Source organism: Balaenoptera acutorostrata, chromosome 9, assembly GCF_949987535.1.
Source record: "Balaenoptera acutorostrata chromosome 9, mBalAcu1.1, whole genome shotgun sequence".
NCBI classification, from domain to species: Eukaryota; Metazoa; Chordata; class Mammalia; order Artiodactyla; family Balaenopteridae; genus Balaenoptera; species Balaenoptera acutorostrata.
The window spans coordinates 7,761,244-7,775,268 of NC_080072.1; the positions used below are offsets into that span (position 1 = coordinate 7,761,244).

Sequence of the window (14,025 nt, forward strand, 5' to 3'; positions counted from 1 at the left end):
GGAGATGCAGAAGCCCAAAGAGAGGGCCCAGGGCAGGGACACTGAGGCCTCTTACAAGCTAGGGACTCCAGCCATCCTCACCAAATTGGAGAAATGGCTGTTTCCCTGGCACCCCTCAATAATTTAGCCAAAAGATTTTCACAGTTTTACCTTAAAAAAATTTTTTTTCTCCCGAAGTTTTATGTTGACAAATTTCAAACCTACAGAAAGATTGAAAGAATATGAACGCCCTGGGAATTCCCTAGTGGTCCAGTGGTTAAGACTCTGCGCTCCCAATGCAGGGGGCCCGGGTTCAATCCCTGGTCAGGGAACTAGATCCCACATGCCGCAACTAAGAGCCTGCATGCCGCAACTAAAAGACCCTGCGTGCCGCAACTAAGACCTGGTACAGCCAAATAAATAAATATTAAAAAAAAAAAAGAATATGAACTCCCTACACTCTTCACTTAGATTCACCATTGTTAACATTTTGCTGCTTTTGCTCTACTTCTTTACCCATGAAAACGTGTATACATAGCATGTATTTTGCTAACATTTGAAAGTAAGTTGCAGACAACATGAACTTTGCACCTAAATACTTTGCAGGCGTCTCTTAAGAATAAGGAACCATCATGCCGTGGAGCAACTAAGCCCGTGCACCGTAACTACTGAGCCTGCAGTCTAGAGCCTGTGAGCCGCAACTACTGAGCCCATGTGCTGCAACTGCTGAAGCCCACATGCCTAGAGCCCATGATCCTCAACAAGAGAAGCCACCACAATGAAGAGTAGCCCCGCTCACCACAACTAGAGAAAGCCCACGTGCAGCAATGAAGACCCAACACAGCCAAAAATAAGTAATAAATAAATTAAAACAAACAAACAAAAACTAACCACCCCATATTTCGGGGCCCTCTCACCTTCAAAAATAAATAAATAAATAAATTTATTAAAAAAAAAAAAAAGTATAAGGAACCACCAAGAATTCCCTGGCAGTCCATGTCATTTTTTTTTTTTTTTTTTTGACCTGGCAGGTCCAGTGGTTAGGACTCTGTGCTTTCACTGCCGAGGGCTCAGGTTCAATCCCTGGCCGGGGAACTAAGATCCTGCAAGCTGTGTGGCGCGGCCCCAAAAAAAAAAGAAAAGAAAAAAAAGAAAAGAAAAAAAAGAATAAGGAATCACCAGAAGTCACTATTATTATCTCAAGCAATTTAATATTTTTTTAAATTTATTTATTTTATTTATTTATTTTTGGCTGTGTTGGGTCTTCGTTGCTGCTCTCGGGCTTTCTCTAGTTGAGGCGAGTGGGGGCTACTCTTCATTGCGGTGCATGTGCTTCTCACTGCGGTGGCTTCTCTTGTTGCGGAGCCAGGCTCTAGGCACGCAGGCTTCAGCAGTTGCGGTGCACGGGCTCAGTAGTTGTGGCTCGCGGGCTCTAGAGCACCGGCTCAGTAGCTGTGGTGCACGGGTTTAGTTGCTCCACGGCACGTGGGATTTTCCCTGACCAGGGCTCGAACCCGTGTCCCCTGCATTGGCAGGCGGATTCTTAACCACTGCGCCACCAGGGAAGCCCTCAAGAGATTTAATATTGATACTCTGTATCAATCTGTTATGGGTTGAATTTTGACCCCTAAAAAATGAAGTCCTATTCCCAAATACCTCAATATGTGACCTTATTTGGAACTAGAGTCATTGCAGATGTAAGTAGTTAAGATGAGGTCATTAGGGTGGGCCCTAGTCCAATATGACTGGTGTCCTTTAAAAAAGGGGAAATTTGGGGCTTCCCTGGTGGCGCAGTGGTTAAGAATCCGCCTGCCAGTGCAGGGGACACGGGTTCGAGCCCTGGTCCAGGAAGATCCCACATGCCGCGGAGCAACTAAGCCCGTGCGCCACAACCACTGAGCCTGTGCTCTAGAGCCCGCGAGCCACAACTACTGAGCCCACATGTTGCAACTACTCAAGCCTGTGTGCCTAGAGCCCGTGCTCTGCAACAAGAGGAGCCACTGCAATGAGAAGCCCGCGCACCGCAATGAAGAGCAGCCCCCACTCGCCGCAACTAGAGCCTGCGTGCAGCAACGAAGACCCAACGCAGCCATAAATAAATAAATAATAAATAAATAAATTTATGGGAAAAAAAGAGAAAAAAAAAAAAAAGAAGGGGAAATTTGGACACAGAGACACACACACACACACACACACACGGAGAACACCCTGTGAGGATGAAGGCAGAGATCAGGGTGATGCTTCTACAAGCCAAGGAATGCCATAGATTTGCCAACAAACCACTAGCAGCTAGGAGAGAAGCCTGGAATAGATTCTCTCACAGCTCTCAGGAGTAACAAATCCTGCTGACATTTTGATCTTGGACTTCCAGCCTCCAGAACTGTGAAATGATACATTTCTGTTTAAGCCACCCAGTTTCTGATATAATTGTGTCAAAAATGTTCTCTGTAGCATTAAAAAAAAAAAATTGAGCATCCAATTCTAGATCACATGTTGCATTTGGTTCTTGTGTCTCTTGAATCTCCTTTAATCTACAACAACTTTCTCCTCCCACCTTTTTGGGCCATCTTTCATGATATTAACTTTTTTTTTTTTTTCGGCCGTACCACACAGCACATGGGATCCTACTGCCCTGACCAGCGATCGAACCCTCTTCTCCTGCAGTGGAAGCGCAGAGTGTAGAATAACCCGCAATTTGCATTTGTCCTGATTGTTTCCTCATTAAAGTCAGATTTAATATTTTTGTCAAGATATTACATAGCAGATGCTATTTTAAATTAATTTTAATTACAATAATACACTTTTTTTTTTTTGGTAAATTAGAGGCTGAATTCCCATTTTGAATCCCTGCCCTCCTCTCATAAAGTTATGTCAGTGTTCCATATATGCCCATACATGTTACTGGCAGGCATCAAGAGGGACCACCCTCCTCCAGCCTCCTTGCCTCCATCAATGGGAATCAAGTTGGAGCCTCAGAACCCTTCCTACCCTTGGCAGGAAGCCCTGCTCTCCGTGCTCTCACACTCACAGCCGGCCCACCACCCTACCCCTGCCTCAAGACCATCAGAACCGGTCCTACTCTTTGTCCCTGTTGCTCAGTTTCACCGCAGGGACTGAAGCCTCTAGGTTCTCCATGGCTCTGGCCATCCCTTTAGCTGATCCCATGTCCACCTTCAGCTCCTGGTAGCTGTTCACCATGCGCTCTAGAGCTGATGGTCCATCTTCAGCAAAATTTCCCGTGTCCTCGCCCCCTTCTGCAAATGGTCCTTAACCCTCCTGCTCTGTCAGAAACTTTGCCCTCCCTGGGATCACTGTTGCTCGCTGCCCCATGTCCCACAGGCTTTCTACACCCCTCCCACCATTGGGCCTGGAGATGGGGTAGGGGTCCTCCCCCATGGCCACTGATAGACATCCTCCTCCCTCCTCCTTTCAAATACTTGGGTTTAAGCTCAAGTTATTAGCTTATACCACCCACTTTGCTTCAGATATCTCCTAACCCATGCATGGCTCATTTCTTGATAATTCTGGCTCCTGGCTTGCTGTCACTCTCTCCATCCTATTCCTATTTTAATTCTTAGAGACTTTGATATACATGTGGATGATCCAGCTGCCAGGCCTCTCAGTTCCTTGAACCCATCTTCTCCCATGATCTTGCCTTCCATCTCATCCCAGTCACTCACTCCCATAGCTATACTGGAGAGCTGCACTGTCCTATATGGGAGCCACTGGTCACATGTGGCCACTGAGCACTTGAAATGAGACTAGTCTGGGGACTTCCTTGGTGGTCCAGTGGTTAAGACTCTGCGCTTCCATTGCAGGGGGCACAGGTTCGATCACCGGTCAGGGAACTAAAAAAAAAAAAAAGAAATGTGACTAGTCTGAATTGGCATGTACTGTGAGTATAAAACACATACCAGGGACTTCCCTCGTGGCGCAGTGGTTAAGAATCTGCCTGCCAATGCAGGGGACACGGGTTCGATCCCTGGTCTGGGAAGATCCCACATGCCGAGGAGCAACTAAGCCCATGCGTCACAACTACTGAGCCTGCACTCTAGAGGCCGCAAGCCACAACTACTGAAGCCCACGCGCCTAGAGCCCATGCTCCCCAACAAGAGAAGCCACCTCAATAAGAAGCCTGTGCAATGCAATGAAGAGTAGCCCCTGCAACTAGAGAAAGCCCTGGGGCAGTAACGAAGACCCAACACAGCCAAAAAAAAAAAAATACATACCAGATTTCAAAGACTTAGTGTGGGAAAAAATGTTATCATTAATAATTTTTATATTGATTACAAGTTGAAATAACGTTTTGGATGTATATTATTAAAATTAATCTCACTTGTATCTTTTACTTTTTTTAATGTAGCTACTAGAAATTTTTAAATTACATATGCAGCTCATGTTAGGTTTCTACCGGAAGCACTGATCTAAATCTTTATTTTTGGCCGAGCTGCCTGGCTTGTGGGATTTTAGTTCCCCAACCAGGGATTGAACCCTGGCCCTCGGTAGTGAAAGCGTGGAATCCTAACCACTGGACTGCCACAGAAGTCCCCTAAATCTTTTCCCTGCCAATAATGACAGCAACCGTCTCCCTATAATCTCAATCCCAAGCATCCTACTCTCTATCCAACACCCCTATCTTTTCAGCTCTCTTTAGCACCCCAACTCCAATAAACTTTTGACCCCATTGGAACCTACAATCCATTGATTTTGCCACGCTTTTGCAGCCCCTCATCCCTCGTATGTCCTTACGTTCCTCCCTCAAACAGCCTAAATTCCAGTCAATTGTTATAATCCCTCCTTTGTATGAATGTATTTGTTCATTTATTCAGCACATAATTGTTGAACATCAGTTATGTGCGGGACACTATTCTAGGCACACGGAACACGTCAGTGAACAAAACAGACACATTCCCTGTCCTCGTGGAGCTTATATTTTGATGGTAGGAGAGAAATAATAGACAAATAAGTAAATTATATTAGATGCTGGAATAGTGGTTCTCAACCGGGAGCAATTTTGCCCCCCAGGGACATTTGGCAATGTCCGGAGACATTTCTATTGTCACAACAGGGGGAGGGGCATCTAGAAGGGGTGGAAGCCAGGGTTGCTGCCAAGCATCCTACAGGGCACAAAACAGCCCCCAACTACAAAGAATTATCCAGCCCCAAATGTCAGTAGTGCCTAGGTTGAGAATCCCTGTTCTAGAAGGTGTTAATGCTTTAGAAAGAAAGAAAAAAAAAAAAGTAGAGTGGGGTGGAGGGACTGAAAGAGGAATTTGGGTTGGAGAGTGTGATTTTAAGTAGGCTGGTCAGGTCTGGGTCAGCCTCATTGAGAAGGTGGCATTTGGGAAGGAGACCAACTGGGCTTCGTATTTCATTGAGAAAATAAAAGTACCCATGTATTCTGCCTTCTCTCCAATTATTATTATTATTTTTAAACTTTTTTTTTTTTGGCTGCGTTATGTCTTCGTTGCTGCGCGCGGGCTTTCTCTAGTTGTTGCGAGCGGGGGCTACTCTTCGTCGTGGGGCGCGGGCTCCTCATTGCAGTGGCTTCTCTTGTTGTGGAGCACAGGCTCTACGCGCGCAGGCTTCAGTAGTTGTGGCACACAGGCTCAGTAGTTGTGGCTCGTGGACTCTAGAGCACAGGCTCAGTAGTTGTGGTGCACGGGCTTAGTTGCTCCGCGGCATGTGGGATCTTCCCGGACTAGGGATCAAACCTGTGTCCCCTGTATTGGCAGGCGGATTCTTAACCCCTGCACCACCAGGGAAGTCCCCTTCTCTCCAATTATTATGGCTAGACTGTGTTCACGCTCCTAGCAAAGTACAAGCCTGTCACTCAGGAACTCCCATCCTCTCTACTCGTTCAAGATCATCAGTCCTGCATTCTCTCCTATTAAACAACAGCCACAACACCATGACTTCCTTTGACCCTCTTCCCCCTCTAGCTGCCATCTTGATTTTTTTCCTTCCCTTTGCTGCAAAGCTCACTGAAAGAGTTGTGTATTATCACTGTCTCCAATTTCTTTCCTCTCATTTTTCTTGAGCCCAAGAACTCTGGGCTTTTGGTCTCAAACTGCTCCTAAGGTGGTCACCAGGGGTTCTCACAGAGCTAAATGCAGTCAGTCCTTGGTGCTCAGCTTGCTGACCTGTGGGCAGCACCCGGCACTGTTGATCACCCCTCTGCCTTGGTCTTCTAAACCAGATGTCCATCTGGTTTTCCTCCTATCTCTCTGGCTGATCCCTCTCAGAAGCCTTTTCTGGTTCCTCCTGGTCTCCCAACCTCTACATGAAGGGGTATCCTAGAACTCAGTCCTTGGTGATCTCATTTCCATATACCCCTCACTCAATTTCCCCTAATGTTAACATCTTACACAACATGGTACATTTATTAAAACTTACTGATGAAAACTATAAACGAAGCTACAGGTTTTATTTGAATTTCATAAGTAGGGCTCACAGTTGCCCAAGACTTGACTGGTTTAGTTTTAAAACTGAAAGTCCCGTTCCCCTGAAGTCCCCTCAGACTTGGGCAAGCTGGGACAGTCAGCCACCCTATTCACCAGTTTTTCCACTAATATCCTTTTTTTCTGGTCCAGGATTCAACCCAGAACACCACGTTGCATTTAGTGGTCCTGCCTCCTTAGTGTCTTCTAATCTGCAACAGTTTCTCAGTCTTTCCTTGTCTTTCATGACCTTGACACTTTTGAGGGAAACTGTCAGGTATGAGCAGTCTGAAAGTCCCTCAGTTTGGGTTCGCTGGATGTTTTCTCATGAATAGGCTAGACTTATGGGTTTTTCTGGAAAAAACCCACAGAGGTGAAGTAGGGCAGGAATTTTATCTCTTTTATTCACTGCTACATAGCCAGTGCCTGGGATTGAGTGCTTGGCCCATTATGGGCACCAAAAATCTGTTTGTTAAATGAATAAGTGAATGAATGATTCTGTAGAAATTTAGTATTGTTTTGAAGTTTTAAAATGATAATATAAATACTACCCTATCATACATATCGCTCTGTAGCTTTTTCCCCTCTACAATTTGCCCTGAAGATCCATTTTAGGATGCATAGAGCTACTTTACTCTTCTTGTATACAAATAACTACAATGGTTCTTTAGATGTTCCTCTTTGCACACGTGTTAGATTTTCTCATGGACAGAAAACTAGACATAGAGTAGGCACATTTACGTGTTAATGGATACCGATAAATATCCAACTACAATGGCTGAATACGTTTACAGTACTCCAGCAGTGTTTGAAAGTACCCGTTTTCATCACATCTTGCCGACACGTGATAACCTACAGAAGCTCAGCAAGTGCTGAGGATGCCTGCTCACTCTCCGGACTACAACTCCCAGAATGCACTGCGGTTCCTCTGCCTACCTGGGTCTGCGTGAAATGGAATGACCAATCCCTGAGGACCTCAGGGAGGTGGCGCTGCCTCCGCTCCTCATCTACCTCTGGGTTCTGCAGCACCCAGAGCAGCGGAACTACCACTCCCATAAGCCACCGCGGACTGGCCGGCCCAGCCACCATTTCAAGACTTGGCAGGGACAAGGGCGGGCCCCGGACTCCACTTCCCGGCAGGCAGTGCGGTCCGAGGGGGCGGAACTCCATTTCCCAGCAGGCTCCAGGCGGCGGTCGCCGCTGTGCCTTGTGTGGGATGTAAGCGCGGAGGTGGGCGCGGGGGACCGAGGCCAGGACTCTCCTTGGGACTTGGGGGGCCTGGCCTAGGGGCGCCTTCCGGGCGGACTCTAGGGCCCTGGGGGTATGGGCGCAGAGAGGGGGCGGGGCGGCCATTGGGAGTCCTCAGTGGGGTCGTAGGGGCGCACCCCCATCGGGGCCGGGGCTCCTGGGGTTGTGGGGGACAAGAAGGCCCCGCAGCCTCGGCTGAGGGGTCTCTTCGACGAAAGAGGGGGAGCAGATGAGCGGAGCGTGAAGGGGCGGGGAAACAAGGGATTGTGTCTGTGAGTGTGTAGGGGGGTGTGGAAAGCTAGTCGAGCCTGGGAGGGGGACTCCTGGGCCGTGCCCACCCGACCCTCCCTCCCCACGCTTGCCCGCAGGCCGAGGCCCGCCGCCATGGGGCTGAAGGCCGCCCAGAAGACGCTGTTCCCGCTGCGCTCCATCGACGACGTGGTGCGCCTGTTCGCTGCCGAGCTGGGCCGAGAGGAGCCGGACCTGGTGCTCCTATCCTTGGTACTGGGCTTCGTGGAGCACTTCCTAGCTGTCAACCGCGTCATCCCCACCAACGTGCCCGAGCTCACTTTTCAGCCCAGCCCTGCGCCCGACCCTCCTGGCGGCCTCACCTACTTCCCCGTGGCCGACCTGTCCATCATCGCCGCGCTCTATGCCCGCTTCACCGCCCAGATCCGCGGCGCCGTCGACCTGTCTCTCTACCCGCGAGAGGGGGGCGTCTCCAGCCGCGAGCTGGTAAAGAAGGTCTCCGATGTCATCTGGAACAGCCTCAGCCGCTCCTACTTCAAGGATCGGGCCCACATCCAGTCCCTCTTCAGCTTCATCACAGGTTGGAGCCCGACAGGTGGCAAGGGGCGAGAATCGTCTCACGTGTGAACCTTGGCCCACTTTTTCACAACACTGTGTGGTTTACAGAGCCCTTTTGAGACCTGTAAGCCTTGTGAGGTGGGGCAAGTGTTATGTCCCCCTTTGCAGCTAGGGAAACTGAAGCCCAGAGAGGGAAAGTGATCTTCTAAAGTCACACAGAATGGCAAGGCTGGGACTGGACCCCAGTCACTTGACTCCAAATCCATTAGCCCACCCTCTGCCCCCTCAGCACCTCCCTCCCTGCCATTGAGCAGCTACAGGAGTCCTGCAGCCCAGCCTGAGGCACAGAGGGCAGCAGCAGATTTAGGGAGTGAGGAGCCAAAATTGGGCTACATTTGAGCCAATTCCATGAAATATCTATGAACATGTTTTGAAAGTGAACAGACCAGGGCTTCACCTCAAGAAACTGAAGGCTCAGGGCTCGCAAAGAGCTTTCCACTTTGATCCAAGCCCAGCTGACTGGCAGTCAGGTCCTGGAGTGCCATATTGAGAAGGAATCTGAGGCTGCTTCTGAGCTTAGCAGGAAAAGAATACAGAGAGAAATTGGGAGTGTCTGCCAGTGGGTGTGTAAAAAGAGTGTTGGCTAGTGTCCTGTTTTTGCCGTCCCCGGTTATAACCTAATAGGTACAATAAAACGAGGAAATTCTTTAATTAGCAGAAATATATAATACAGTTGCAGAGAAAAAGAAGAGACAGGGTCAAAAGCTGGGTGGAACTACAAAAGATCCAAGGTCTCCTGTTGAGGATGGGGAACGTAAAGGGGGAGGGAGAGTCTCTGGACACGTAGGAGGAAAGGGATAGAGGGAAGACGGGCAGGAGTGCCTGAGGTTTGAGCACAGGCTTGGAGGTGAGTGTGGGAGGGTGCATGGCCCACCACTACCTGGTCCCTTCCCCCAGGCCAGAGCTCAGAGGACCCTCTTTCATTACTTTCCCTTCCACAGGCACCAAACTGGACAGCTCTGGTGTGGCCTTTGCCGTGGTGGGGGCCTGCCAGGCTCTGGGTCTCCGGGATGTCCACCTGGCCTTGTCTGAGGACCATGCCTGGGTAGTGTTTGGGCCCAATGGAGAACAAACAGCTGAGGTCACCTGGCATGGCAAGGGCAACGAGGACCGCAGAGGCCAGACAGTCAACGCGGGTGTGGCTGAGCGGGTACTGCGTCCCTCCCCATACTCTCCTAGCCCAAGCCACCCAAGGAGCTCTGCTTTCTTGGGCCATGCTCCCCTCTTCCTATCACCACCTACATATGTCAGGAAGGGGAGGGTCCCCTTCCTGGCTGTCATTCCCTAGAGCAGGCACAGGTAGGCCATCGTGAGACATCTGGTCTTGTCCTCTCCCAAGAGCTGGCTGTACCTGAAAGGATCATACATGCGCTGTGACCGCAAGATGGAGGTGGCATTTATGGTGTGCGCCATCAACCCTTCCATTGACCTGCACACTGACTCCCTGGAGCTGCTGCAGCTGCAGCAGGTGAGAGGTGCCTGTGGGACCCTGGGCCTGGGCGCTTTCCCTTCCTGAGCTTCAGCTCCCCCTTCTGTAATGTGGGTGAATCATTCCTGGCCTGGACTTTCCTGGGGCTCTTGGGAGGGGAGAATTGAGACATGAAAGTGCTTTGACTTCAATAAGGGGCTAGTTCTGAATTCTGGCTTTTCCCACCTGGTGGGAGGTCCCTACTGGTGCTGGACCTCCATCTGCCTGGTAGACTGAGGACCCCCCTCTCTCCCGCCAGCTCACACTTCTCTCCTTTGGCTCCTAGAAGCTGCTCTGGCTACTCTATGACCTGGGACATCTGGAAAGGTCAGTAGAGGGAAGTGGCCAGGCTGGGCTTCGGGGTGGGCTGGGGGGCAGCTTGGACTCATGAGCCTTTCCCAGGTACCCTATGGCGCTGGGGAACCTGGCAGATCTGGAGGAGCTGGAGCCTACCCCTGGCCGGCCGGACCCACTCACCCTCTACCACAAGGTGGGGACATCTCAGGAGGGTACAGAAGGGAGGTGCAACGATGGCTGGGGTTCCCTTCTATCTGGGGACTGGGAGGGGGCAGGTGAGGCGAGAAGAACTTTGTGTGTATTGGGGGGTACCGCCCATCCAGTCCCCATTTTGTATTTACCGTTTGCATATTCAGGGCAGTCAGGGCTGTCTGAGGAGTGTTCTGGGTTCCCTGCCTGGGAGTGGTAGGTCCCGGATTTGTCCCCTCGGCCCTACCTTTTCTACTGCCTATCATTGTCCTTCTTGGAGTATAATGGAGGTCAGACACTGTGAGAGCACTGAGGCGGGGGTGTTAACTTGGTGGGGCTGCGGGTAGGAGGGACATTGGGCTGGGCTTGGAAGGCCAGCCCAATGCAGACCTACAGACCCAGGGAGGAACACCTGGTAGAGAGGATGGCCCGGGGTGAGGTCACGTGGGAGATGAGACTCTCTGGGATCTTCCTATTGCCCCTCCTGGGTGTGATCCAATGGGACATTTGTGCCACCTGGGGCAGCTGGGCGCTGTCTCCCTGAGGCCCCTCTGCTCTATCCCCAGGGCATTGCCTCAGCCAAGACCTACTACCGGGATGAGCACATCTACCCATACATGTACCTGGCTGGCTACCATTGTCGCAACCGCAATGTGCGTGAAGCCCTGCAGGCCTGGGCCGACACGGCTACTGTCATCCAGGAGTGAGGATCCCCCCACGGGGCCCCAGCCTGGCCTTTCTTCCCCTTCCACCCAATTTCCAAACACCCTCGTCCAGGAGGGAGGCCTGGGTCCCAAGCCCTATCCCCTCTCCATCCAGTCAGCAGGCAGCCAAGGCCACCGTCACCCAAGAGGTAGGGACCCCTGATGAGAGCTTCACGCCTTTCCTTCCCTCCCCTCCTCCTAATTTCTAACCACTGTCATCCAGCTGTGGAACCTGCATTCCCCACCCCCCTCCTCACTCTTGCTCTGGGCTGACAGACACCACCATTTTGGAGTGAGGACCTCAACCGTTCACTCAGTCCCTGGATGACCCCGGAAAAGAAACCGGGGCTCCATCCCCTGCCAGGTCCCTGGGGGTACCCACCATGTCTGAGACCCCACAGTGCCCTGCTGCTCTCACAGCTACAACTACTGCCGTGAAGACGAGGAGATCTACAAGGAGTTCTTTGAAGTAGCCAATGATGTCATCCCCAACCTGCTGAAGGAGGCTGCCAGCCTGTTGGAGGCCGGCGAGGAGCGGCCAGGGGAGCAGACCCAGGTGAAGGGCTGGACCTCCAGCCTGTGTACACCTTCCCACCTGAGCAGGGCTCCCAGTCACAGGACGTGGGACTGCTGCATGGGACTGGGGATGGCACGAGACAGGTGGCCCAGCTCAGGCAGATAGCTGTGTTCTCTTATGCAGTAGCTGAGGGCCTGGGTTTGGGTTTGAGGAGTTGAGGTAAATGGGGTGGAAGCCCCTCTCTTTCTCTGTCAGGGTCACTCATTCAGCTGAGGGGGTGAAATGGAGGTAAGGGATGGTTCCTCCCTCCTCCCAAGTCCTGGCTAAGGACTGGTTTTATAAAAGGAAGGCGGTTCTAAGAATTCTCTCCATCTATGCTCACATCTGCCAGAGCCAGGGCTCTTTGTCCAGGCGAGAGGTCTGGCCTGTGCCCTCTGATGAGGGGTGAGTAATGGGGTCTGAACTGTGCCCTCCTTTCCCCTTTTCCCAGGGCACCCAGAGCCAGGGTTCTGCCCTCCAGGACCCAGAGTGCTTCGCCCATCTGCTGCGATTCTACGATGGCATCTGCAAATGGGAAGAGGGCAGTCCCACGCCCGTGCTGCACGTGGGCTGGGCCACCTTCCTTGTGCAGTCCCTAGGCCGTTTTGAGGGACAGGTGAGGGACAGCTGTGCAAGGGTGGCTGGGGAGGATAGGTGGTGACAGCAGCTACAGTGGAGTCAGAACCTTTGTAGCCCTGAAGGGGATCTGCCCATCCCCTTTGGGTGCGGGTGAGACCGAGGCTCCACGACAGGATGGTCTTGGCCGGGTCTTGGGGTTCCACCCACTGGCCTGCAACCTCTTCCTCCGCTTGCCCCCCCCCCCCAACAAATCCGGCCCAGGTGCGGCAGAAGGTACGCATAGTGAGCCGAGAGGCAGAGGCGGCCGAGGCAGAAGAGCCGTGGGGCGAGGAAGCCCGAGAAGGCCGGCGGCGGGGCCCGCGGCGGGAATCCAAGCCTGAGGAGCCTCCGCCGCCTAAGAAGCCGGCGCTGGACAAGGGCCCAGGCGCGGGCCAGGGTGCGGTGCCAGGACCCCCCCGGAAGCCCCCAGGCACCGTCGCGAGCACTGCCCGCGGCGCTGAAGGCGGCAGCGCGGCTCCGGCGCTGGCGCCCGCCGCCTCGCCGCCACCGGAGGGTCCGGTGCTCACTTTTCAGAGCGAGAAGATGAAGGGCATGAAGGAGCTGCTTGTGGCCACCAAGATCAATTCGAGCGCCATCAAGCTGCAGCTCACGGCGCAGTCACAAGTGCAGATGAAGAAGCAGAAGGTGTCTACACCTAGTGACTACACTCTTTCATTCCTCAAGCGGCAGCGCAAGGGCCTCTGAAGTACCCGGGTCTCAGTATCGGCCCACTCGGAGCCCGCCCTCAATCAGGATGAGGCTCCACCCCAGCCCCCCTAGCGAGCCCAGGCTCCGCCCCTGGCCTAGGGGCCTAGGCCCCGCCTCCAGGCCCCACCCCTACCCGGAACTCAGGCTGCAGGTTCCCAGAGTAGACTACCCAGCGCCCGAATCGAGGGCTCTGCCCAGTCACTGGAATATAGAGCCCATCCCCCAGGATCCCAGCCGGCCAATTGAAACCTTACCCTGAGTCCTTCACCCATCTTTAAAGGTCCAACTACGGGAAGCTCAGGCTCCATCTCAGAACCGAGGCTCCAACCTTCGGCCTAACCAGTGTTGGCTCAGGGTTGCTTCCAGCCCATACGGCTGTTTCACCCTAAACTCTAGGAGCGCAGGTCCCACCCACAGCCCGGGAACCAAGGACCCCGCTCAGCCCCTAGGAGTACGTTTCCGCACTTCAAAATTCCATTCCTTGGGAATCCAAGCCCCCTACCGCAAAGAACCTAAGTAACGCTTTCAGAACTTGGAAATCCTAGCTTCCTCCCTTCCCTGTCGCGAGTCCGGGACACGAAACTCCGCTCCCGGCGTGTGCGAATCCTGAGCCCCACCCGCTTCCTGACCAAACTGGCCCCAGATCAGAGCAGACCTCTCTTCCGAACCTCTGGGAACCTCCCCGGGGTCCATCCCGTCTCGGGGGACTCTGGAGGAAATCTGCAGGGGTTTGCGAGTGGGTGAGGGGAGCCTGATCGCTTCCTGTTTTGTACATAGATTTATTTTTCAGTTCCAAGGAAGATGAATACATTTTGTAAAAAAAAAAAAAAAAAGTACTTGTCCGTGTTTCATCTGGGAATTTGGGAGTGGAGCTCCCCCTCTTTCCTCTGCCTTCCGGCCCTCCGGGCTTCGGGCTCCCCACCTGTAGAGCGCGAGGAACCGGTGGCTGGC

At 52.4% G+C, this 14,025-nt stretch overlaps 1 protein-coding gene across 3 annotated transcripts; it reads left to right on the plus strand.

Annotated features, from left to right (window-relative positions):
• Positions 1 to 7,519: 7,519 nt before the first annotated feature.
• On the plus strand, positions 7,520 to 13,899 carry MEN1 (menin 1). Of its 3 annotated transcripts, none has more exons than XM_007174289.2 (10): positions 7,520 to 7,637; positions 8,036 to 8,496; positions 9,476 to 9,684; positions 9,874 to 10,002; positions 10,289 to 10,329; positions 10,405 to 10,492; positions 11,055 to 11,191; positions 11,613 to 11,748; positions 12,200 to 12,364; positions 12,589 to 13,899. In XM_007174289.2, coding segments are annotated over exons 1-10 (1,851 nt in total). In that variant the 5' UTR covers positions 7,520 to 7,635; the 3' UTR covers positions 13,072 to 13,899. The 3 variants fall into 3 exon arrangements, with proteins under 3 accessions (XP_007174351.2, XP_057409854.1, XP_057409855.1); XM_057553871.1 differs by having other exon boundaries at positions 7,566 to 7,649; XM_057553872.1 differs by lacking the exon at positions 7,520 to 7,637 and adding an exon at positions 7,641 to 7,740.
• Positions 13,900 to 14,025: the final 126 nt, after the last annotated feature.